The sequence below is a fragment of the Carassius gibelio genome, chromosome B20 (assembly GCF_023724105.1).
Source record: "Carassius gibelio isolate Cgi1373 ecotype wild population from Czech Republic chromosome B20, carGib1.2-hapl.c, whole genome shotgun sequence".
Lineage (NCBI taxonomy): Eukaryota > Metazoa > Chordata > Actinopteri > Cypriniformes > Cyprinidae > Carassius > Carassius gibelio.
The window spans coordinates 13,071,288-13,097,633 of record NC_068415.1 but is presented as its reverse complement, the minus strand read 5'-3'; the positions used below and the strand labels follow the sequence as shown (position 1 = coordinate 13,097,633).

The 26,346-nt window shown below is 37.3% G+C and overlaps 1 protein-coding gene across 1 annotated transcript in view; it reads right to left on the bottom strand.

Annotated features, from left to right (window-relative positions):
- Positions 1 to 2,241: 2,241 nt before the first annotated feature.
- The window catches only part of LOC127983618 (monofunctional C1-tetrahydrofolate synthase, mitochondrial-like), a 29,846-nt gene continuing 5,741 nt past the window's right edge, over positions 2,242 to 26,346 (bottom strand). The window contains exons 7-17 of the mRNA XM_052585817.1: positions 25,381 to 25,521; positions 24,025 to 24,093; positions 18,113 to 18,224; positions 12,197 to 12,336; positions 12,045 to 12,086; positions 11,113 to 11,213; positions 10,068 to 10,245; positions 9,470 to 9,577; positions 7,616 to 7,768; positions 3,257 to 3,381; positions 2,242 to 3,119 (exon numbers count right to left, since the gene is read on the bottom strand). Of these exons, the coding sequence (XP_052441777.1) occupies positions 3,292 to 3,381; positions 7,616 to 7,768; positions 9,470 to 9,577; positions 10,068 to 10,245; positions 11,113 to 11,213; positions 12,045 to 12,086; positions 12,197 to 12,336; positions 18,113 to 18,224; positions 24,025 to 24,093; positions 25,381 to 25,521 (1,134 nt within the window). The 3' untranslated portion in view covers positions 2,242 to 3,119; positions 3,257 to 3,291. The remainder of the gene's footprint in view (positions 3,120 to 3,256; positions 3,382 to 7,615; positions 7,769 to 9,469; positions 9,578 to 10,067; positions 10,246 to 11,112; positions 11,214 to 12,044; positions 12,087 to 12,196; positions 12,337 to 18,112; positions 18,225 to 24,024; positions 24,094 to 25,380; positions 25,522 to 26,346) is intronic.

The window sequence follows — 26,346 nt, the reverse complement described above, 5'->3', positions numbered from 1 at the left end:
AGCTTAAGCTTCAGCCCTGGTTTTATTTACAGACAGTGGGAATGTCAACACTGGGGCCTCCACAGAAATACAGCCCAATGGAACGTGTCCCGCAGGAAATCTCGAATTAAGAGGGCACTGTAGTTTGCATCCACATGCATGCATCTAAACCAACCATGCAGTGAGGTCCCTATCTCTCTCTGTTAATTACATGTTTGGCTGTGTTTCAAAGCATTTTGTTTACAAGCTTTAAATGCATAAATTACAGGCCACTTGCGAATCACAACCAAGTGTGCACAAGCCACCTCGTGGTGGCACGATACACTGGCTCTTTGTGTAGAGAAGTAAACAACACCTAGTGTAAGGGTTAAGATTAAAATATATAATACATTCAGGTTTATTAAGAATACCAAATGCATTATGCAGTAGATTTAGGTAATTTGGTTATGTTTATGTTATGCAAAGATCATTCCTGTAGATGCCTATATGCTGTGCGATTGGAGAAAGTTTGGCCATTGTTATAGGATAACACGCGCTATAATAAAAGAGAGAAAAACATTTCAAGAATGGACTGAGGACATGTTTGCCTTTCAGAAATACCCAGACCATATTTAGAGGCAGTAGTTTGTGGTGGTAAGAGAAGTGGTATGTTTTGAGCACATTGTTAAATTCATAACTTAAAAAAGACATAAAGCAAAAAGGCTCAGATCATGACCTGTCTTGAGAGTGTAAGGGAGTTATTTTTTTTTGTGTCCTCAAAAAAAAAAAAAAACTCTCTTATTACTTAGAGCAGTGATTAACTTATATCCAACATTTTATAGGTTAGGACTCCTAATTTAATCAAGGTTCAGACTGTATCGTAATACATTCACACTGTAATTGAATTAAGTAACATTGACTTTGTCCAGTGTGACCCCTCACACACTTGGTGCAGAACGAGGCCCAATGACAAATAAGCTGAAACCCAAAGCATTTGCAGTTATTAGTAAATAACGACTTAATTTGCCTTTTAGCTGATGCTGAATGAGGCAAATAAAAATAATCGAAATAATCGGTGCTTGAATTGCCAGATTTTGTCTAAATGTCACAAAAGAACAGTCCTAAAATAATTGAAGCAAGATCTCTGTGACCCTAACAACATAACTTAATTGAAACATGCCTGATTTGAGATTCTTGACATAGACATGGACTTTATGAATTGCCTATAAAAGGACTGACGTCAGTACAGCTAATTCAGAGTTCCCAGTATTTGTTAGGCTATCAGGCTGATGCTGCAATAATCACAATGATATTGTTATATGATACCATTCAAAAGTTTGGGGTCACCATAATTTGTTTAAAAGTGAAAACAAGTGAGGCATTGATATTGTAACAAAAGAAAATCCTTTTCAACTAAATGCTGTTCTACTGAACTTTCTATTCATCAGAGAATCCTTTCAAATGTATCGTGTTTTCCACAATATTTAGCAGCACAACTGTTTATGAACATTGATAATGAGAAATGTTTTAATCAGCAAATAGATGTGTTCAAATTCATGACAAAATCTTACCAACCCCATACATTTAAACTGCACAGTATTGGGTGAAATGCATTAAATAAGCAGTAAAAAGTCTTACAAAAGGTCAAAAGGGCAGCAGTCACTATAGCAGCAACAAAAACCCATGTGCTAAATAATAAAATAATTACTTTCCCCTCTTTCAAAGCACACAATCTATTTGTTTTTTTACAACATGGAAAAAAAAGGAACAATGACACTCTGGACAACCGGCCATTCATTTTAAGTGCCTAAAAGAAAAAGAAAAAAAGGCAAGAGATTAGAAGTACAAGAGACTACAAGTTTTTGTGTGTGAGTATTTGAGATGTCAAGCTGAGCTGGTCAGCTAATTATGTGTGTCATCAATGACAGAAGCAACAGGCCTCTCTCTGAAAGGGTATGAATGAGTACTGCGGCCCTCACAGGGTGTCTCTGATGGGACTGCATCCTGTAGAGGCAAAAGAATAGAAAGACCCTGTGGGGGTCAGTCGTCTGCTACTGTGTAATACATCACAGCTCTTCATTCAGATAAAAGACCAAGAAATCTAATCTAGAGGAATTTCATATTTGTGGACCAACAGTCTGACTCCACAATATGGAAGAGTGATTCATTAACTCGTTCATACATCACTAATACATTCTCTCACACATACACACTGGATGCTGAACCATTACATTTTTGGAAACAGTGGCCCATTGATAAACAAAAATAAAATGAACGAATGAGAATGTTCAGTATTGTTTTATTGTTGTCAACTTGTTCGGATTGCTTTTTTCATTGTAGAATCTATCATCACTGGGAAAATACAGGTTTTCAAGCGTACATATCTATTGCGACAGTCAATGGAATTCTTCTTTACTCACGTAGCACTGTAGTAATCAGAATAACAGATAACAGAGGAACGTCTCAAACGAGACTTTCTGGCATGTACCCACATGCATGCTGAAAATGTGCATTCACAGGTAGTCAGATCTATGCAACACTCCATTTATAATAGAAAGAGAGACAGAGAGAGAGAGAGAGAGAGAGAACAGGTGTCAAACCACTAACACCACTTGTAATTTTGTTTGGTGTAGTGTCTAAATAAAAGCACCTCAGACTTAAGATTCAGAACATATTTGTCCGTAACAAATATCTGAAACCGTTTAATGCTACACAAGGAGAATAGTAGTAGTATTTAAAAAAATAATCTGAAACATTTAAGACAGAAATATTAAAGCATTAATGGAATGTTAGCTATGTAGAATGAGTATAAAAGCTTTTGTGCGTCATTCAATTGTAAACACTAAAACGCTATGTAAACAGCAATTTACAGAAAGAAAAATGAAATGTAAATCCTAAAACTCCAAGTCTCCAAACCAACAAGTATAAAAAATAAATTGTGGAAAAGCAAGAATCCACTGGTAAGTACAAAATTCATGAAGTAGTTAACATTCAGGAGTTACATTTGGTAAAAAACAACCCTGAGCAAAACAGAAGAAGGAATGTTTGTTGATCTAACACTCAGTAGTTTCATTGCTAGAAGGCAGTAGATGAGCTGTAATCAGTGGCATATGAACGGAGGCCTACACGGACACGGAGGAACATCTGAGAATGGGAGAAAGCTAGAAAGAGGGGAAAGAAATTAAAGGAGAGACTTTTAGGTTTATTTAATCAAATCTGACCTTTTTGTTGTGTGGCCTGAGCAAAACACAAAAACAAAATTGTCTCATTGTTCTGTCACTCTTAATTTCATTCTTACTGGTCAAAAGTATGTGTGGGACTGTAGAAATGTCTTTAGAAGAGTCCTTTTATCTCCTCCGTCACAGGATCAAGGTCAATGTCATAGAAACAGGGTCGCGTAGGCAAGCCTGGCATGGTGCTCATCTGAAAGAAATGTATAATTCAGTGTATAAGGAAAAAAGAAACTAAATAAAAGTAAATAAAAAGTTTATAAATAAAAAATTTAAATAAAAGTTTAGTTTAAATAAAATATCACAGCACAAAGTAAAAGAGTCGGTGTGAACTAAAGGTTTGTTGAATGATGTTAAGGCACTTAGAGGACTATAACTGATAAATAGTTTGTTTTCATTACAAGTGATTAAATTAGTCAATGTCCTTTAGATTTATTTAACTTCAAGATCATAAAGTCATTCTTAAAAAAGAGCTGGTTTCAAACATCTATTCTAGGCAAATCTTGTTATTTCCAAACGACTTCTCTGGCATATAAATCTCAATTATAAACATAACCTAATGATGGAAACACTAAAACCAGATTTATCACCTAATGAATGCAGTTTTTGTTTTTTAAAGAGACAATTGTGGTCTTTAGTGGCTCCCAATTTTGCCATCATCTTGAAACTGTTGTGTCTACTACAATTGTGATAAAACGATACGTAATGTAATGTTTCAGAATCAGGTCAGTGTATACAAGTAATTAATATTCACTCAGTTTATAAAAGTATGCAGATTTAGGATTAAATTATTAAAAGTAAAATATAAAGGTCATCATTTTATTTCCCTTACAACAAAATCTATAGCCAGTGGCCAAACCAATTGATTACATAAAAGAAAAATGAACAACCTTAAAAATACCACAGATTAAAATCAAGTGACTGGCACACATGTGAGACTCAGGAAAAATAAATGAATTATCTTAATTAAATTATCATTACAAAAAGAGGCCGAGACAGAAAAAGAGAGAAAACAGCACATCATTTATCCAGCAATTTTACCTTGCCCAGAGAATGAAAACTAGCCCATCATTTTCATAGAGGTCTTAGATATAAAGATCCAAAGAAGCCATGAATGTTATCAATCTGAAAAACTTCAGCTCATATTTCTCAGGACTGATTAACCTTTGTTTTCATGATCTAAGAATAAAGAAAGACATCATCCATCCCAACCCTCCATCTTTTCTTAGAACAAATCCTCATCACAGAAAGCAGAGCTTTAAATATTTTAAAGAAAGATTCCTCTCATGCATGACAACCCAGGAGCTGTTTAATAACTTATCAGAATAAATTAACTTGAAGAAAAAGAACGTGAACCAGTTGACTCATTTGAGCTAAACCTTAATACTTTTAAATTCATTAATTTTTAATTCATCTTTTTTTTATATATCTAAAAGTAAAACAAGCTGGCAAACTGACAAAAGGTAAAGTCAGCATGACATCACAATGGGTAAATCTCCACAGACTGGATTAATCAACTCTGAATTCCACATGACCCAAAGATTTAAAATCCAAATTATTCAAATGTAGGACAAACTCAGCAACAGTACAAACCTCTTACCAATAAACAGCACTTTCTTCCAATTTGCTTAAGTACCCTTATGGCACAGGGTGGAAATTACTTTTGGAGTTTCATTGCAAAATGCCAAACTATTGTCAAAAGTGCAAGAGGCTAAACCCAGATTGGTCAGATTGAAGCTTTGACCCTTTCCTATATCTGAAATGGACTTTACTTTGTTTTTGCAGATGATAATGTATTCAGAATTTTTATGTCAAATTCAAAGAATTCAGAAGATGATGAAAACAATACAGGGGGAATCAATGCATCTATGGTGCTTGACACCTATAAAGACTAAACCAAATGCAACACTGTTTCAGCAAATTCCCTTAAAAGGCCATCCGCCTGCCTGTGTGGTGTTGAGATGTCTTCTGTGCCAAAAAACATACAAGGAATTCAGCTATTGATCAGGATTAAAATCTGCACTTCAGCTGTTTGTTTTTTTACTTTAGGAATTCACTTCGTGCCATCATATGAGCATTGCCACGCAAATAAACTGAAAATCTAGTTGCTATTCTAAATTAAGCCCAAAAATTCCCACAATTATCTCCATACACAATACTCCATTATGTAGTCACTGTTCAAGAACAAATGGCAACTTAATTCATTTGAACAATTGGTTCAGATGGGCCATGTTTTCCTTCCCGCAGACCATTGTGTCTGTTTATACTTTCTACCGAACATGCTCTTTGCACCAGTCTGCTGTTGACACGTGTTCATGTCAGTGTGGTGGTCAGGTTGCCAAAACACCATAAGCCTTCCAGCAGTATCATCAGGAATTCATTGTGAGGCTTACAGCGGACACGGATTTGGGCAATAAATTTCCCGAGCTGAATGGAAGCTAAGATCCGCTGAGTCCCATTGTTCTCTGGCTGACCCCTCCCTCACATATCTGGTGCATGACATCAGTTACTTCCTCCTGTAACCCCCCATGCCTGCTTTGTCCCTCAGGGCCTAGCATTGCAAGTAACAGGCAGAATAACACACACCTGTCTTGTAGCCGGAGCCACATAGTAATATACAGAAATGATTGGAAAAGATATGACTTGCCTGTATAATGATTACATGGCATTTAAAATGAAGGGTGACTATGACTGAAAGACAGGAAACGTGTTTGTAAAATAGAGCAATCTTTTTAGTAGCTGTAAATATGGAATAGAAATACTCAATTATTTTAAATGTAAAATTATCTCACAAATCACTATTTCTGTTTACAAGATTACTGTTTTTACTGTACTTTTGTTCAAATAAATGCTAGAGGCTTATTTAAAAAATTACTTTTGGTACTTCCGCCTATGTTACGTGTGATCTTTCTAGTGCAATACAAGTAAATTTTTATTAGTTTAAGAAAATGACCGATTATTTCACTAGATAAGACCCTCATTCCTCAGCTGGAGAGCCCTTTGAAGCTGCACTGAACCTGTAATTCGAACCTTCAACCCGTTGGCCATCACTGAAGTCCACTATATGGAGAAACATCCTGGAATGTTTTCCTCCAAAACCCTTGATTTCTTTGCGACTGAATACAGATAAACATGAACATCTTGGATCAAATGGGGGTGAGTATATTATCAGAAATTAAATTTAATTCTGGAAGTGAACAAAAATTTAAGCACTGATTCTGACATCTGAATGTATTGCAATCAAACAAGCAAAATAACTAAATAAGGACTCCTTTGAGGAAAGAAATAAAGAAAAACAGAACTGCGACAGAGATGAAGAGATTGCAATGAAGTTCAAAGCATTGGCAGTAAATTCTTAGATGGGTTGAATGTGAGAGGGTCATGTGCGCTGGCCGTGTGTCCCGCAGCAGGCCCATGGAGATGAAAGGGGACAGACTGGACGGGCTGTGTCACAGTCACCCATCTCCCAGCATGCCACACAACAGACACCTCACCCCGACCCTGACCCCACTCTGCAGCCAGGACCTCACTCTCAACCCGGAAATACGTTTCCTTCCCTAAGCCTCACCCAGCCAACAAAACACACAACGACAAAAGGATACAAAAATGCTGGCTCGATCAAACAGGGGCACTATAATGTAAAAGTCCAGATGGTCATGATGCTCAAATAAAGCAATATGTTGATAGCACAACACAATACGATCAAATCAAAATGATCACATTTAACCAGTCAAACAGATTTTACATTTTGACATTCATTTCCAAACATGTTTATAAATATATTTTTTTAATTTATAGCTTTAAAATGCACTAACAAAATTGCAGAATAATGAATCTTGCTGGAAGTCTGACTGGAATTTAGGAAGAAAGTAGAGAAAACATTGAGAAAAATCCAGGGACGGAGTATCTTAATGAAAACCACAAATATTCGTGCACACACAGAAAAGCCTGGGTCATCCACAAGTTGACCTCATCACATGCTCTAAGGGCTGTTTCACAGAGCTTCATCAAACCGTCTCACAGGTTTCATCGTGAATCCAAACTGAGAGTCCAATAGACTCCTCATTAAATGAAAACTGCCTTGACCAAACATTGTCAGGAAGTCAGACAAAGAGATATATGTGCCTTAGGTCAGGCAATATTGGCTTTTAGAGAGCAAAAACATAAAGGTAGAGGACTTTGGCATGAGCGCTGTTTTTAAAAGCCCTAACAAGGTCATAGGATCATAGGTTCAATCGTAATCCTGTATCCTATTAGTAACTCAAACATTCACTTACCAGCAAAGAAAGTAATGAAAGAAAGTAAGGTGAAGAGGTAGTGGATGGCATCAAAGAAGTGAAAGCTATCAGATATATCTGGTAGAAAAGGGTAGATATATAGAAAGGAAAAGAATGGAATTCCATCAGATTTCAAGATTAATCACTTACAGTTCCAACTAAAGGGTAGATAAAGCCTGCCCCGATGCTGGCACGGACGTCTCTGATCGGCAGGATAAAACCTGTGGGAACACCTTTTTTCTCAGGCATATGAGAGAGAGACAGGTGGGTCTTGGCCATGCAGATGGGAAGAGCACCAAAACCCTGCAAGAGATCCACAGACAGTTAATATCCCCAAGAGACATTATCATCATTGGCTCTGGGCTCTTGACATCTATTAGCCAACATGTTGTGAGATGTACTGCTTCACTGAATGTAATTCAAACCCATTAGGCCAAGATTATCTAAATATTTAATATCTTCGAACACACAGCTCATTAAACATTTGTACGTCAAAAGATGGTGAAACTTCAAAATGGTGAACAAACAGAAGCTTTCAAATCTTTGACATTGTAAATGTCACTAGACTTGGCAGATTTCTATGAATCTGATCTGTTCAAATCCCCAGTTTCAATCAATTAATTAAAAATTATGTTCTTGTATATGAAGTATATAAAGATAAATACTGTATTTTTTTAAACAATGTATTGTTATATTGGTGCATATAAATTAAAAGATAAATATTAAATATTACAATATTTATATAGCTTTTAAGATAATATAAATTATAGATTAAAGGGGGGGTGAAATGCTATTTCATGCATACTGAGTTTTTTACACTGTTAAAGAGTTGGATTCCCATGCTAAACATGGACAAAGTTTCAAAAATTAAGTTGTACGTTTGAAGGAGTATTTCTGTTCCAAGAATACTCCTTCCGGTTTGTCACAAGTTTCGGAAAGTTTTTTTCGAGTATGGCTCTGTGTGACGTTAGATGGAGTGGAATTTCCTTATATGGGTCCTGAGGGCACTTCTCCCAGAAGAGCGTGCGCTCCGGTATAGCAGAGCAGAGAGAGGCTGTGCACAGACATTCACTGATCAGAGCGAGAGCGTCGCGAAAAGTCACAAAAGGAGTGTGTTTTTGGTTGCCAGGGCAAGACAACCCTGCACAGATTACCAAAGAAAAAACAGCATTAAGGGACCAGTGGATGGAGTTTATTTTTACAGAGCACCAACGGAGTTGTGTAAGTGTTTGTGTTTGTTCCCCTGCATTTCGAAGATGTTTGTTTTACAAACAAGGCCCAGTTTGACGACGGATTTGCACATCGTTTATTTCTTAAGGATAATGCAGTCCCAACGAAAAAGGGTCACGATCGTGTGTTGGAACCGCAGGCGGTGAGTAAAACTGCTTCAAATATCTCTGTGTTGTTAACTTAGCTGTCGGCGTGTAAGCACATCAAGTAAACAACATGCGATGTTGTCATCAAACTGCACTTTCCACATGTACAGCTTAAAAAAAAACAAAAAAAAGATGACAAAGTGGAACTTAGTCATTTTCCAAAACCGCTAAGCAAATATATACAGTTTCAGTACATACCACATAGAGACGCTGTTGTTGCTGCTGCTCTTGTTAAATTTCAGCCTCTGGATCATAAATATACACTGAATCTGACTGTTAGCAATGGTTTGTTTTGGTTGGTTTTGTCCTCATGTAATGTCACAGCTTCCAAACGCTATCAAAGCAAAAGCTTACTGGCGCTCGTGATTCTTTAGCTCCGCCCACACGTCACGCCTACAGACGCTCGTGTTTTTCCGGAAAAATCGGTACAGACTAACTTTCTCTTATGAATATAATAAAACTAAAGACTTTTTGGAGTTATGAAGGATGCAGTACTACTCTATAGGTACTCAAGATTAACAGGATATTGAGTGAAAACGAGCATTTCAACCCCCTTTAATAAGTTAAGATTAAATAAAAAAAGCCCAAATATCACAGTGATGTGAGTGTAAATGTCCAGCCTTCTCACCTGTTGATTGTAGTAGTCTATCTTAGCTTGAGCCTCAGGTGAAAGCTCAATGTCATCAGCACCATAAACCTTCTTTGCAATAGTCCGAATTTTCTCGACAATAGAATCCTGTAAAAAAAAACCACATGGCTTATTTAACAGAAAGATGCATGGAAAATCAAAAATGACAAAAATCATTTAACATTCAAGTAACTGAATTTTCAGCTCTGAAACGTAGCTTCCGTCTATCTGGTGGTCATAAATTCCCCCCAGTGAGTTCTTTGTGTAGAAGGTTTTGTATAGCAAGTGTCCAGACCTCTAATAGGATAATAGAGAACAGGCGAAGCCAAGAGCAGAGATTACTACGCCTTTCATAGCATCACTTAATCAAAGTCACAACCTCACTAAGGTTAACTCAAACCAGCTGATGGCCCTATATCCCTCCACCTCAACCTGACATATACACAATGAGAGCAACACTTAGCTCATTGTACAAAATACGATCATGTTTAAACCATCCATCAGGGTCAATTTGCTCTCAGTGAGGATTTGTGTTTTACCTAAGATCAGTGTTTACTTTGTCAGGGTTTGTAGTATTAATAATTGTGTCTGGCCTTACCTGCAGATTGTACAGGAATTGGAAATGGTTCTTCTGAGATGCTACTTTCTTCACAGCCTGTGCCAGCTCCACAGAGCCCCGCCCACCTCTGGACCAATGATGACACTGCACAGCAGCTGAGGCCCCTGAAGCCTCTGCGATGCGACACACCAGGTCGATCTCTGCTTGAGTGTCAGTCCTTCACAGAAAGAGAAGCAAATCCAAATATTACAGGGCAAACAGCAACATTTTGGCTAAACATGGTCATTAATCAAAAATGGGGGGGGGGGGGGGGGGGGCTTCCAGACATGCTGGAAATACACACCCAAGTGCAAATAAGCTCAGTTTGGACACCATCTGTTGCTGCTTTTGATCAGACGCTCTCTTTAAAGGAATAGTTCACCCTTAATTGAAACTACTGGGGTGAACTATCCCTTTAACTCTTGATATTCTGGTTTACATCAACCATTACTTTTTAAAAGGGGTCATATGATGCTGCTGATTCTACGAAGGACTCCGCTTTGTCCAGTCGATCCTCAGTGCAAAGTTGATGTATATCCTCAGCGACCAGCACGGCTCAGCTCCAGGCATGACGAAGCAGATATTGTCCTCTTTTGGAAGTCCAAACAAAGTAATTTCGCACTCACAGTGAAACACACAGCGTATATGACATGGTGGTGGCGGCAACAATAATGCTACAATGAGAATAAAAGATACGCATTCTTTCTTTGCATGAACATCTGGGCAGCATTATGCAAATCTTCCCACATAGTGATGAAGACATGTGGGGGCATGTTAGAATGAGCCGTTTTAGGAGGGTGTGGAATAAGTCTTAACTTTTATAAAGAATATCTCTTTGGATTTGAGACTTTTGTCTTTACAACTTTACAGATCTTCTTCATGAACCAAGAGCTTGTAACATTCCAAAGAGAAAGGAAAATGTGAAATCGCATCATATGACCCCTTTAAAATGGTTTGCTGAGGCATCATTTTCAAATATTCTTTTCATGTTTTTGCGAAAAAATTAATGTAACAGAATGGGTTTTTCAGATAGACCTATTCTTACTTGAAGACATTTAGAGCAACAACCACAGGGACTCCAAAGAGGTGAGCGATCTGAATCTGCTTCCTCAGGTTACTGCAGCCATCAGCAACCAGCTGCAAATTCTGACCAAAAAAAAAAGTCAACATCTTAAAAAAAGAAAAAGAAGAAGAAAAGGAGCCTCTACATTTCAAGTTTAAATCTAATTAGGATTTAATTTGAAAGATTTTAAATAAGAACATTTGGATAAAATTATCTAGACAAAAAATTAAATAAAATCATAATTAAGCATCTAAATCTAATAAAAACTTGGTTCTGAATGATAAATCACATTCTTCATTAGAAAGATGAGTCGGTTTGTCTTAGAGAACATCATCCCATCAGCTGAGCTTTCCAGAGGAAACTTCCTGCTCTTTTTTCCAACTAAATAGTCGCTCGTGGAGCAGAACCAGTCCCAGAGAATAGCGATCCAAAGCTCAGGAGACATGCTTTGGTGCTTTCTGTTTCTCATTACAGAACCGCACAATTAGCTTAAGCACTTGAGTTATTTTCTCAGCTGGGGTTGCTTTAGAGAGACTGATGAAAAGCAGGTACGGTAATTCTTAGACTACAACTCCCATTACGCCTCTGTGTCTCTAGCTTCAACAACACAGTTTGTATTTACCCTGTTAATTGAGTAACACAAACCACATTAGGGAGGAAGAAGGAAGCTGGAGGGGCTGGAGATGATGTTTTCTGGGCCTCTGCCTGAACTAGGTGGGGCAGACACTCATTCATTTACTCCCCTACCTCCTACCAACCCTCTTTATTCTCATCCTGCCTTTGGGGAGCAACATCGCCACTTATTGTTGGAGTAGGATAGTACATAGATAGCTCTTACTAAAATTAAATCATTAAAAAATTAGCTCTAAAAATATGGTCCTTTGCCATAAGATTGGGAAATAAACATTGCTTACCTCATCGATATATTCTTTAGGCAGTGGTACACCAGCTGTAACCTTTCAAAAATATATTAAATATGAAAAGTAGTAAATATATGGCTATGTATTTTTTTAAAGCAGTCAGGCAATCATGTGAGTCAGTCGGGGATGTGTGAATACATACTTACATTTGGTCCACCTCCATGCATCTTCAGAGACCGTAAAGTGGCTACAAGCACCACAACATCAGGCTTCAGCCCAGATGTTCGACACTTTATGTTGAAGAACTTCTCCATGCCAATGTCTGCACCAAAGCCAGCCTCCGTCACTGAGCAGGGAAAATTGTTGAGAGCTTTTGCAAATAAAGTTGATATATAAACTGCTCCATTGTGCAAGTAAACAAACATTCTGTATCAATACCTTATTATTATTGCACAGAGCCGCATAAGAGCACACCACACAAATCACTCATACAGTAATCTAATTGTCCAGTTTTGAACTCTAATCGAGTTATTGCCATTCATTCATGATTAGGATATAATTATGATCATTTAAGACTGAGCATGTAAGCCTCCCATATGTGTCACGGTCATCTTGAATGAGTGATCAGTGGAACCTTACACTGAAGAAGTGCTGCCAGCGGTGTACAAAACACGATCATCACAAACTGTTCTTTTATTTTCCACTAGATTTTCCTTTCACCTGCGAGTTTTATTTGTTTTGTGTATGTGAGACATTTACTATTTGTGTTTAAACTAATCAGTATTAAAGTGTGTATGTGCCAGTGAACGGTAAGCATGTGTGCAGTATTTCCATGTATCCCTTTTTCCCAGAACCCTGCAAGCTTCCTGTGCTACTTCCCAGGCTTTTGGAGCAGGAGGGAATGGGAAGGGTAATGTTGTTATTTCCACCAGAGAGGTCTGGCATATTTTCTGAGGCTCTGCACGTTTAAGTGAGTGTGTGTTTGTGTGTGTGGCGGTCTGGCATTCAGTTTTGAACGGAGGTTATCTCCTGAAGCGAAGTCTTTTGTTCAGTTGCACATGCATCAGGTGACCCTGGAGCACAAAACCAGTCATAAGGGTAAATGTTTTGAAATTTAGATTTATGCGTCATCTGAAAGCTGAACAAATTAGCTTCCCATTGATGTATGGTTTGTTAGGATAGGACAATATTCGGTTGAGACAACTATTTAAAAATCTGGAATCTGAGGGTGCACATTTTTTTTTTAATTATTGAGAAAACTGCCTTTAAAACTGTTCAAATGAAATTCTTTGCAATGCACATTACTAATCAAAAATTATGTTTTGATATTTATGATAGGAAATTTACAAAATATCTTCATGGAACATGATCATTGCTTAATATCCTAATGATTTTTGGCACAAAAGAAAAAACAAAGTTAATTTTGACCCACAAAATGTATTGTTGGCTATTGCTACAAAAATACCTGTGCTCCTTATGACTGGTTATGTAAGGAAATGCAGAAAATAAGGCAGGCAGGAAGGAATGTTTAGGGAAGGAAGGAAGGTGGCCCGAACAGACAGGAAGAAAGAAAGGAAGGTCTGCAAAGGAAGGAAAGAAGGAAGGAATATTTAGGAAGGAAGAAAGGAAAGGAGAAAGTCAAGTAATAAGAAAGGAATGCCTAGAAAGTAATTTGGTTGTAATTTTTAGGAAAAAAAAAAAAATAATATTTAGGAAGGAAAGGAAGCAAGGAAGGTAGGTTTAGAAAACAAGAAAGGGTGAAAAGGAGGTACAAAATGCTAAATTGAATGGCCTTTTTCCTACTGTATAACACTGACAACCATATAATACTCATTTAATCATTTTATTTTGTGTATAGGGTCACAGAAGAAAGAAACAAATATATACTAATACTTATAAACTAAACCACTGTTTATGAGACTCGCTCTAAACGAGTGTACACCACCAGGCCTTGTGTCACCCACACACCAGTCAGGTACAGATTCACAAAGACAACGTGAGGCAAGGAGAATGTAACTGCCCTTCAGGAACCTTCAGAGAATTCAGTTTTCAGACCATCTGTGAGTCTGGGGCATGGGCGCAGTGATTTTGGTTTGAGTAGACTAAAGGTTACTAACATGTTGCTCTGGTATTCCTGAGCACTGTGGTAGTTTTCCTGTGAAGCACTTCTGTTGTGTATAATCAGCTGATAGGCAGCGTCCTCCCTCTCCCCCGTAGCAAAAACACTACATACCACGCATACCTTGGCATCAGGTAACGCATACACATGTCCCCCTCCTTCAATGATATTTTGCAAAAGTCAACAACTCCCAGCATTCCTGCTGTTTGTTGAGGCTGATGCTCCAAGTCTAATATGGACTTCTTTGAATTCAAACACAGGACAGAGCTGCTTGTCTTTCGCAATTCAGTAAATCCAAAACTTTTTTTTCTGTCCTCCACAGGGACCTCTAGTAAAGTTTCTAGGGCTGTCCAATACGAGAGGGAAAGAAAAAAATTTAATCGATATTCCTCAAAAAGATGTAATAAGATATAATAATGATTACTAGTAAAACATTAAAACAAAGTCCCTTTAAGACAAATTATGTCACACGGCGGCCATCTTTGAAATGCCTCTCAGGCATCCAAGTGCAGCTACTATCTCTTTGAATTGGGATTACATTTTTTTTGAAATCGCTAAAGAAATATAACAATAACTGTGTCATAAATGTTGTTACTTTTGCTCTAATAGCATTATAAAAAGCTAATTTCTCAGGCTAGATTAGACAGTGCGCATGTGCAGTCCTAAGAGCACATCTCAGAGCGCTGACTGTTTCTTTAGCAACCGGGACGCTTCTAACAGTTGCTGTAGTGATGCAATGACTTCACTGATTAGCGATTGGCTCTTTCATTCAGAAGGCGGGGCTTCCTGCGATTGAGCTGCCATATTGAGCGTTGCATTTTTCCCCATTCAAAACTATACGTGTGACATGTCTTGGGTATTCTATAGTCTTTGATTAAAATTAGAAACATTACTGTTTTAATATTTCACTGTAAAAAAAAAATTACATGCTGCTGAAAAATTACAATATTTCTTAATTTCTTCACTTTCAAATGTTAAAAAATCTAAGGAAAAAAATTGATGATTGACGATAGTATTGTGTATTGACGACAGTCAGAGATAAGCAGATTTCTCTGTCGAAAATCAAGACGATATTAGGCTCATTCTCCTATTAATGTATTAGATTATAATAACTTATTATTTTTATTTTTATTAGGCGGCCTATTATAATTCGGGTATCAAACTGCCCAGCTATTTCACTTCAGCACTCACACACACACACACACAACGTGCGCCTGCAAAAGAGCATTAGAGCTTGTCGCTGAAGAAGTTGTAGCGCTTTGACTCTGATAACTCTTTAAATCCATGAAATGAAAGAGATAGAAAACGAGGAGTTGGTGTCCCACATGGCTGGTAGCTACACAACATCGCGCTCTTCTCAAACATGAGAGATTAACTCTTTCTTGGTGTTACAAATAAAGTAAAGACAAAATAATTACAAGCCGGCAGAGCGAACTTATCATCCATAGTGGTTTTCACGTAGTCCTTCTCTTAAAGACTGATCACTTAACTTATAACACACACTATGTGGTGATGACGTATATGTGAGAACAGCTATGGATTATAAATTCGCTCTACCGCCTTGTTATTATTTTCATTATTATTTTATTATTTGACACCGCACTATAATGTGATGCATGCAAAATACATAGTTTTGGCCGTTACAAAGTCTCCATCCACAAACAAACATACATCATCTGCAGATATAACAAATTTCATTGCACTTTAACAATTAATCTGAACGGCCTATACATGTTCAATATTTTAAACGAGCCCTCACTAACTAAGAATGCATCTATTCTTGTTTCTATGGTGGTGTGTCGGTCTTGTCATGAGGTGCACGGTCCGGAGCGCTGTATGACTGAAGCATCAGTTCAATTCAACTTTACTTCAAATATATGAACTTACCTGTTTTAAATACTTTATATTTAACGTGTTCGTTTAGGCCCAATAATAGTGTTAAACTGCTGGACTTTAAATGAAATCTACTATTCATTTTCACAATTGACTGATTTAGCAGAATATTTAGATTGATAACTTCTGTGCTCAGATGCGGCAAATTTGTCACAGGACACGCGATATGACCGTTGCGTCAGACTATACATGAACAAGCTGTTTTAAATACAGTATTTTTATGTCAGTATGTTTGAAAGTATATATTTTTTTATCATTGGTGATTCCATAGGCTCTCTCTTGCACACCTGTGCGGTTTAAAACACCAAATAGTTATTCTATGACAAGAACGAGTCTCTGTCTTGCTCCACACATGCACGGTAATATCGTGTATCGTCGATCTCACGGGCTGACGATATGACGATTTTAAAAATGACCATATCGCCCAACACTACTGTCATTGTTGTCAACAGACAGTTTATAAACATTGCTGTGAACCGAGCTGCTGAGATGCTGAAAACAGTGTGAATAAAAACACAATCTACAATATGCAGCACATATATTCAATTAAATCACAGCCTTTGCAATTTGATAATCGCACTAACACATATTGTGATTTCAGTAATATTTCGATTAATCATGCAGCTATTTCAGAAGAATTTACTATTTACACACTGGCCGAAACTCAGGCATAACAAAAAGTATCTGAAATTCTAGAAGCTGTAACTCAACACAGCTTGGCTTGGTTTGGTAGGCAGTGTTTTCATTGGGCTCACACACTTCAGCTTGTCCTTAAATGAGGGGGTGAAGCTTACACTGCTCTTAGTGTGGACCACAGGGCCTCCGCCATTCCCAGCATTCTTTTAGTGTCTGGGGCATGTCACTGGGCAGGGGAGGGATAGAGAATAAAAAGAATAGAGAGGAGCAAAGGAATGAGAGCAAAATGGAGAGAGGAAGTGATAAAGTGAAGGAGAGATGGCAAGATAGTGAGTGTATGTGTGTGTGTGTGTGTGTGTGTGTGTATGTGTGTTTTGCAAGCACGTATGTTCAGGTGTGCTGACCCTGAGAGGATTAGTTGTTATTTCCTTCAATTTGAAAGTCGTCATAACTAGGGAAAAATGGTTAATTAACATGCTAAATGGTCACATTTTATATAACCAAAGATATAAATGGTTAAGTTAAACCAGTCCCCCACCCCCAAGAGTTTAGCATAACAGCAATGCATTCCACTAGCCAAGTAGCCACTTAGACATACCACTTAGTATAGCACTGATTAGCCTTTAAGTCTAGAAAATACCCTAATGCAAGTTGCTACTTGCGAGTCCAAATTTTGTGATAAGTTTTTATATATATATATATATAAATATATAAATTACTTTTATCCAGTAAGAATGCATTAAAAAATAATAATAAAACAACTAACTTTAAATGTTTCACCAGATGTTGTACACCAGATCAATATATTACAATGATATTATATAGGCTTATATTAGATCATGTGACACTAAAGACATGGCTGATGAAAATTCAGCTTTCATCACAATAAAGTACATTTAAAATAACTTAACTGAATATATTTCAAAATTGTAATATTACATATTATTACAGCAGTTGTGATCAAATATCATATATATATAACTTTTCAATAACAAACAAAACAAAGAGAACTTTTTAACAGTAATGTTTTACATGTTTTACATTAAATTTTCAATACCATATAGAAAATAATGTAATTCTATTTAATTGAATGTTTATTTTAATGTTAATTATTAGAAAAACAGGACTGCATTGCTTAAAATAAAGTTTATAGGTTTATATACAGAGAATCTAAAATTTAAAAGTCTATTTTTCTAGAACAAGACATGTTGGATGTGTTTTAAACAGACATTACAAATGGTTACCTTTTGGGTACCAAGCATAAAACAATTGTGTTGGTTGGATCAAATTTTGCATGATGCCATTTCTTTGCATGCAGGAGTCTGGTTTGAACCAGAGAACAACTCTGCTGTTTTTGTTCTAACTTACCCCCAACATAGCCTTTAACTCTGGTCAATGAATGTATGACAATAAAAAGCAGATTCAGTTTCTGTGCATGTTTGTTTATTTGCATACTGTATGTGTGTGCACTCACCAACAAAGCCCTCTTCTCCAACTAGTTTAAGAGCCAACTTGTCTGCCAAGACAGAGGAGTTTCCATGGGCGATGTTAGCAAAAGGTCCAGCATGCACAAACACTGGAGTGCCCTGACATGACAAAGACATAAACAACATCAATGCAAACCATTCATGTCACACCTGCATCCCAAAATATCATATCATCAGCCGTGTCTCAAGATTACCTGAAAATAACTGTACAATTTTTCAATTACAATGGGGAAAATATTTATTTGATCCCCTGCTGATTTTGTAAGTTCGCCCACTTACAAAGAAATTAAGGGCCTTTAACTTTTACGGTAGATTTATTTTAACAGATAATTAACAGATTAACTCTGAAAAAACACGCATAAAAGGTTATATAAGAGTATATAAGGATGATCATGAGAAATGTGAGCGATCAGCTCTGAACTACACAAGAGGAGGTTGTTAATGATCTTAAGACAGTGGGGACCACAGTCACCAAGCAGACCTTTGGTAACACACTACACTGCAATTGAAATCCTGCAGCACACACAAGGTCACCCTGCTTAAGGCACATGTACAGCCCCATTTAAAGTTTGCCAAAGAACATCAAAATTATTCAGAGAAGGCTTGGGAGAAAGTGCTGTGTTCAGTTTAGACCAAAATTGAGCTCTTTGGCATTAACTCAGCTCGCCGTGTTTGAAGGGAGAGAAATGCTGACTATGATCCCAAGAACATCATCCCTACAGTCAAGCATGGAGGTGGAAACATTAAGCTTTGGGCTTTTTTTCTGCTAAGGCGTACAGAATAACTTCACTCCATTGAGAGGCAGATGGATGGGGTACTGTAAAATCTTGGATGAGAACCTCCTTCGCTCAGCCAGATGCTGAAGATGGGTCATGGATGGGTCTTCCAACATGACAATGACCTTATACCTCCAAGGCAATAAAGTAGGGGCTCAAGAAGAAGCACATTAAGGTCATGGAGGCGCCTAGCCAGTCTCCAGACCTCAATCTTATAAAAAATCTGTGGAGGGAGCTGAAACTTCAAGTTACCAAACGACAGGCAAGAAACCTTCAGGATTTTGAGAGGATCTGTAAAGAGGAATGGATCAAAAACCCTCCTGAGATGTGTGCAATCCTGGTGACCAACTACAAAAAATGTCTTAACTCTGTGCTTGAAACAGATGTTTCTTCAGAACTAGTACTAAGTAATAATAGGGCCTTTCACACCGATTTAGTTCCAGAAACAAATGTACAGTTCTTGTACTATGCGAAAGGCCCTATTATATATATAATAATAGGGCCTTTCACACCACTGCACACTTTTCATAGTACCTAAACCTATTGTGGAACTACCCACTTCTGGGCGTTTTCGCACCACTGGAATTAGGTGCGATTTTAGTACCAGACTGCCTGTTTCGAGAACCAAATTAGATCCTACTCCAGAGCAGGGTCTAACCAGCACAACTGGTACTAACCGTGACGTAAGCAGACATTGATTAGCCAGACGATTTAGAAAACGCCTTCACCCGCCATCATTTAAAACAAACACAGTGTAAACATAGTGTCAAATTATTTTGCAAGTATGATGCACAGCGATAGATGGATGCCAGTTGTCGTTGGAGATTCTTAGACCTTCTTTCCGTTCTTTCAATTGCTTTATGTATTAATCGACATTCCATGTGCATTGCTGTGAAACCCGTGAAACACAACAAAAGAACACAGCCCCGATCACAGTGTCCTCTATCCTCCTGTTGTTAACGTTGTTGAACGCCACTCACAAATGACATAACTGTCAATTTCCTAGTCATTTCCTAGTACACACGGTCGTAGCAAATGCAAGTTATGCAACCCTTTAAATGTTACTGGGAAATAGTTCGCGCAAAATCGTCCCAGTACTTTAATACTGTACATTTAGTTATGAGACTAAAGCGGTGCGAAAGGCCCTAATAAGTACTAGTATTAAAGGGTTAGTTCACCCAAAAATGAAAATTATGTCATTAATGACTCATATCGTTCCAAACCCGTAAGACATCTTCGGAACACAGTTTAAGATATTTTAACACCGATATTTATGATTTAGTCCGAGAACTTTCTGTCCCTCCATTGAAAATGTCTGTACGGTATACTGTCCAGAAAGGTAATAAAAACATCATCAAAGTAGTCCATGTGACATCAGAGGGTCAGTTAGAATTTGTTGAAGCATCGAAAATACATTTTGGTCCAAAAATAACAAAGATGACGACTTTATTCAGCATTGTCTTCTCTTCTGGGTCTGTTGTGAGAGAGTTCAATACAAATCAGTTTGTGATATCCGGTTCGCGAACAAATCATTCCATTTAACTGGTTCTTCTTGAACCAGTTCACCAAATCGAACTGAATCGTTTGAAATGGTTTGCGTCTCCAATAAGCATTAATCCACAAATTACTTAAGCTGTTAACTTTTTTAACGTGGCTGACACTCCCTCTGAGTTAAAATAAACCAATATCCTGGAGTAATTAATTTACTCAAACAGTACACTGACTGAACTGCTGTGAAGAGAGAACTGAAGATGAACACCGAGCCGAGCCAGATAACAAACAAAAAATTTACTCGTTCTCGAGTCAAGAACCGGATGCATCGGTTTTTGGATAAATATCTTAAACTGTGTTTCAAAGATGAAAGGAGGTCTTATGGGTTTGGGTGAACTAACCCTTTAAGTACTAATTCATGTTTTGCTTAATAAATATTTTCCCCACTGTAAGAGCTGGTGATGTATGATTTAAGTGGTCAATCTTGTGTAAAACATATGTGGTTGAAATTGTATTTGTTAGAACCATTTATATTCAGCAACAATACAATTTCTATAAGTCTGTTTCATCATCAAGAGCCAGAAAGCTTTTAAAGCTCTGTGAAAACGGCTGACCCTGAGGTCCAAACACTGAATAGTGACACTGGCAGCTGAAGGGACAGGAAGGAGAGGGTGCAGGAAGATGGAAAAGGGAATACATACAAAACAAAGAATGGAGTGATAGTGAAGTCATTTATGTTCAGGAAAAGGATGCAAAACCTGTTAAAAAAATGTGCTCTCCATCAAATGGAATGAGACCACCTTTCTTTGCTTACCTAACTTTCATCCCAGCATCCTTCATTCACTGCATCTGCAGGTGCTGATATAAACTAAACATTACAAAATATTCTACACTAACACACCCTACCTTTAAGACTCAAAAGCCCAAAATTTAGTCAAATGAGGTGAGTGAACTAAGTTAATTTTGAGATTATGCTACCTTTTTGGACACAAGCCAGCCAGAGGTTTATCGAGTGCTTCATTCAATCAAATCGAGTAGTTGGATTGTTTTTTTTTTTTTGTGATAGTCTACATTTTCTGATATCGCTAAGTTTTTCGGACAAAACAGCAGTGTGTTGTGTTCTCCATTTATTTGATGTGATGAAATGTTATAAACATTAACTGTACATTGATGTAGACAATGTGTAGCTCATTATAAGCTTAATACATTTACCAGGTTTAAAAACAACCAAATCAATCCATACTGAAATCTGGAAAAGATTTCAACAAATACATTTTTTCCTGCACTAAATTTGCTTACAAAGTGGACACATCTGGCAGCCTATCAACAAGTCAATATGAAAGCACGAGTGATGGTCTTTATGTTTGACTATGAATGGAAACTGAGTGCATGTTTTCCACTGAAATGTCCTCTGGAAATATTTTGAAGAAATAAAAAACTATAATATCAAAAAAAAAAAAAAAAAAAATGGAATAGGAAAGACTGGAGCACTTTGCCCTGTGAGTGTGGAAAAGAGATTTGACATGCCAATGCCAGGAAAGTTAAAAACAGGAAAAACCAAGTGCACACAGTGGATGGGAACAGGGTTATTTTGCTTATTCAGTAGGCAAAATGATAATCATATTTTGATGCTTGTACTGATTATATAGTTATTAACTCTATATGACTTTCATTTTTTAAAGGGGGGGTGAAATGCTCGTTTTCACTCAATATCCTGTTAATCTTGAGTACCTATAGAGTAGTACTGCACCCTTCATAACTCCAAAAAGTCTTTAGTTTTATTATATTCATAAGAGAAAGATAGTTTGTACCGTTTTTTCCCGGAAAAACCCGAGCGACTGGAGGCGTGACGTGTGGGCGGAGCTAAAGAATCACGAGCGCGAGTAGGTTTTTGCGTTGAGAGCGCCTGTGACATTACCGTGAGGAAAAAAACATCATCCAAAACAAACCATGGCTAATAGTCAGATTCAGCCGTTTATTTATGATCCAGAATAAGATCCAGAGGCTGAAATTGAACAAGAGCAGCAGCATCAACGACTACAGCAGGACGTCTCTAAGTAGTATGTATTGAAACTGTATATATTTGCTTAGCGGTTTTGGAAAATTACTAAGTTCCACTTTATGTCGTCTTTTTTTTATTTTTATTTTTTTTATGGTGTACATGTGGAAAGTGCAGTTTGATGACAACATTGCATGTTGTTTACTTGATGTGCTTACGCGCCGATAACTAAGTTAACAACACAGAGATATTTGAAGCAGTTTTACTCACCGCCTGCGGTTCCAACACACGATCGTGACCCTTTTTTGTTGGGACTGCATTATCCTTAAGAAATAAACGATGTGCAAATCCGGCGTCAAACTGGGCCTTGTTTGTAAAACAAGCTTCTTCGAAATGCAGGGAACAAACAAAAACACTTGCACAACTCCGTTGATGCTCTGTAAAAATAAACTCCATCCACTCCATCCACTTAATGCTGTTTTTTTTGGTAATCTAGCCCTGGCAACCAAAAACACACTTCTTTTGTGACTTTTTGGTCTCTCGCTCTGATCAGTGAATGTCTCTGCTCTGCTATACGGGAGCGCGCGTATCAATTTTTCGATTTCGATTGATTTATACATCTATTTGAAAATCTGGAATCAGATGGTGCAAAAAATGTAATTACGCCTTTGAAAAATTATGTTTTTATATATTTACGGAAGGAAACATTAAAATTATGAATACTAAAGACTAACTCTACCAATCAAAAAAACACACTCTTCACATTTTTATAGCGAAGTGTAGGAATATTTGGGAAGTCCTTGAATGTTTAAGGACGGTTGTTATATTTAGACAACTTCTAAGGACAATTTTGTCCCTGAAGTGCAGCTAACGTCATCCACATACTGTACTGGAGACACATTTTCTCCTAACAATCTCGACAAATCTCATATCTTTAGTCTATATCAAACAGGCTTAGAGCCATCTGTGAACATATGCACGTCCTCTTGTTCAGTCATTCACACACATCCTCTCTCTCACACACACTCGCATACATCCCAATCCCAACAGGGACATTATAGCACCATACAAACAGAATATTCCCACAACCCTTTGTTGCATGGTTCGTTCTGATATGATTCCTCCTCACAAGCGAAACAGGAAACCAGACAGGAAAGTTTTCACAAAGCAATTCTGTGGCCCTCTCTACAAACTTGTTCCAACTTTTGTGCATCTCACATGCAAAAACATCCGCCTGTACACACCAAACATCAATCACTAGTCATTAGCATGTTTTAAAGTCATAAAGATGAAAGGCATTCCAACAATCAGGCTTTTCACCGCTGTCTATTTCTCATTTCCAGTTTTCTCGTGGCGTTCAGGGTGTGATAGTGAAAGACAGAGACACACTCCCACTGAGCCAAAACCAAAACCAGATGTGCATGTGTTACTGTACGAGTGTGTGTTTTCTGTGTCATGCCTCGAATATCCTATCACTTCACCAACGCTGAGAGTATCAAGTTTGGGAGTTTCCATCAAGATAGGATAGTTATGTGCGCGTGTGTGGGAGACAGAGTAAGAAAAATAGCGCACAAGCGAGCGATTGTAGAAGATACTGAGAGTTTGGGGTGCAGGAAAAGGGAAAAGGTCTCACCTCCAGTGTCTGCATCAGTGTGGGTTTGATGGCATCTTTCATGAGGACTGCCAAAGCCCCAGTTACACCCTAAGAAAACCAAAGAAAATATTGTTCATAGCAACTGTCAAATGTTTCTGTGACATATTTTCATATTGCTTACAGTGTAAGTTTAATACGAATACACATTATTTACATTTCACTTAGATTTAAATATTGTATAGGTTTAGAATTACAGAAATGTAAACTACATATTCACATTCATTTTTATGTTTATTTTGTGAACACTTAATTGCCAGTCAGTTCAAACTGCTGTTTTTGGAACCTAGACAACGTGAACATATCTAAATATAATTTGAAAATATTTAGTAATAATTGTTTATATACACACTAGTGCTGTCAAATGATTAATCAAGATAAATCGCATTCAGGTTAACAGTTTTTGTTTACATAGTGTGTGTGTGTACTGTGTACATTTATTATGTATATATAAATACACACACATCCATGTATAGATTTATTTTAAAATAATTGAAGATTGTAAATGTAAAATATTTATATATAATATCAGTTATATGAATATAATAATATACCCATGTGGAAATATATGAGTAAAATATGGAAATGTTTTCTAAATATATACTGTATGTAAACGAAAACTTATTTTGGATGCGATTAATCATTTGACAGTACTAATAAGCAGTGTAAATTTATAGATAAGATTTGTAAAAAATCTTTAGATGTTTTCTTAAACTCACTAAGACTGCATTTATTTGATCAAAAATATAGTAAAACAGTAATAGTCAAATATTACCATTTTAAATTATTGATTTCTATTATAACATAATATAATTAATCCCTTTAAAGTCAAAGCTGAATTTTCAGCAGCGATTCAGCAGTTTCTTTTTTAATTATGTATTTGTTTTAGGATTCATTGATTAATAGATATTTCAAAGGAACAATTCACTTAAAAATAAATGTTACTGTGACTTTTGCTCAATTTACATGTAGTTCAAGGGTAGTGAAAACTGTCATTAATTACTCACCTTCATGTCCAAACCTGCAAGACCATAATTCACCTTTGTAATACAAATTAAGATATTTTTGATGAAATCCGAGAGCTTTCTGACCCTGCATAGATAGCAATGCAACTGACACACTCAAAGAAACGTAGGACATTGATAAAATAGGCCATTTGACCTTTTAAGGAATCAAGGTCCTTAAAACATTTAAGAAATTAAGTTTTAAGGACATTTAAGGAATAAATGAAGGTCTCACGGGTTTGAAATTACATGAGAGTAATTAATGACAGTATTTATTCCTTTAACGGTGCTCTCTCTCTCTCTCTCTCTCTCTCTCACACACACACACACAAACCAAGTCATCTGCAGTGATCGGCTGGTCGTTTCTGCTGCTGCCCACAACCATACATCCAAGCCTGGTCCGCATATCAGCCAGTCCATCTGTCAGAGCAAGGATAGCCATGATCTCACTGGCCACCGCAATATCAAACTGGGTCTGTAAAAACAAGAGAGGAAGAGCACATCCTGACCAGCACGCAAACATATCACAGTGATGATTTAAGTGAGTTCCATCAAAACGAGTCGTCACGATATAGTTGGTGGAGAGATTTGTCAGAAACACAGACACGCAACATCTGCCAAGTCTGGTTCTTTATCACACACAGTAAACTGCTCCCACATGTGTCTAAGACAACCACAGCTGGAGTAAAAAAAACGAGCTGTCCTGGTTTAACTCTCAGCTAATAAATACTCCCCCAATAAAACAGCTGGGAGCAGAGGAGTGGTGGCCAGATGCCCTATCAGGAGAGATGGGCCGCTTAATACACACCACTTGTGTCATCATTACTTGCCATTTAACCGCATTTACAGCACCCTAATTGCTGAGATGATCTACCCTCAGTCAATGTTTGCAAAGCCTGAGGAAACATGCTTCAGTGCTTTTTTAAATTTCAAAAACACACACTTGCTTCTATTGTCTTTCCAAAATACACATACATATTATACTGTATGTTGCTCGAAAATAAAAGTGCAAGGCTGTAGTGCACATTTCAGTGGTTTTGGCACATAGGGAGGGAGACAAATGTAAGCACATGAGTGACCAGCTCAGAGGGTCTTTGCTACAGTAACACCTTTATGAAACATTTGCTTTTACTTAGACTGTTTCCCACTGAGGTGCACACTATTATCTGCTTGATTTGGTTTAACAGTCATTAATTCTGACGGGTGCTGACATACTGAAAGACTTAACAGATTCCAGTTAAAGGAAATATAAATAAAAGTGAGAGAGGGATGGAGAACAAAAGATAAATAAGTGCCAAAA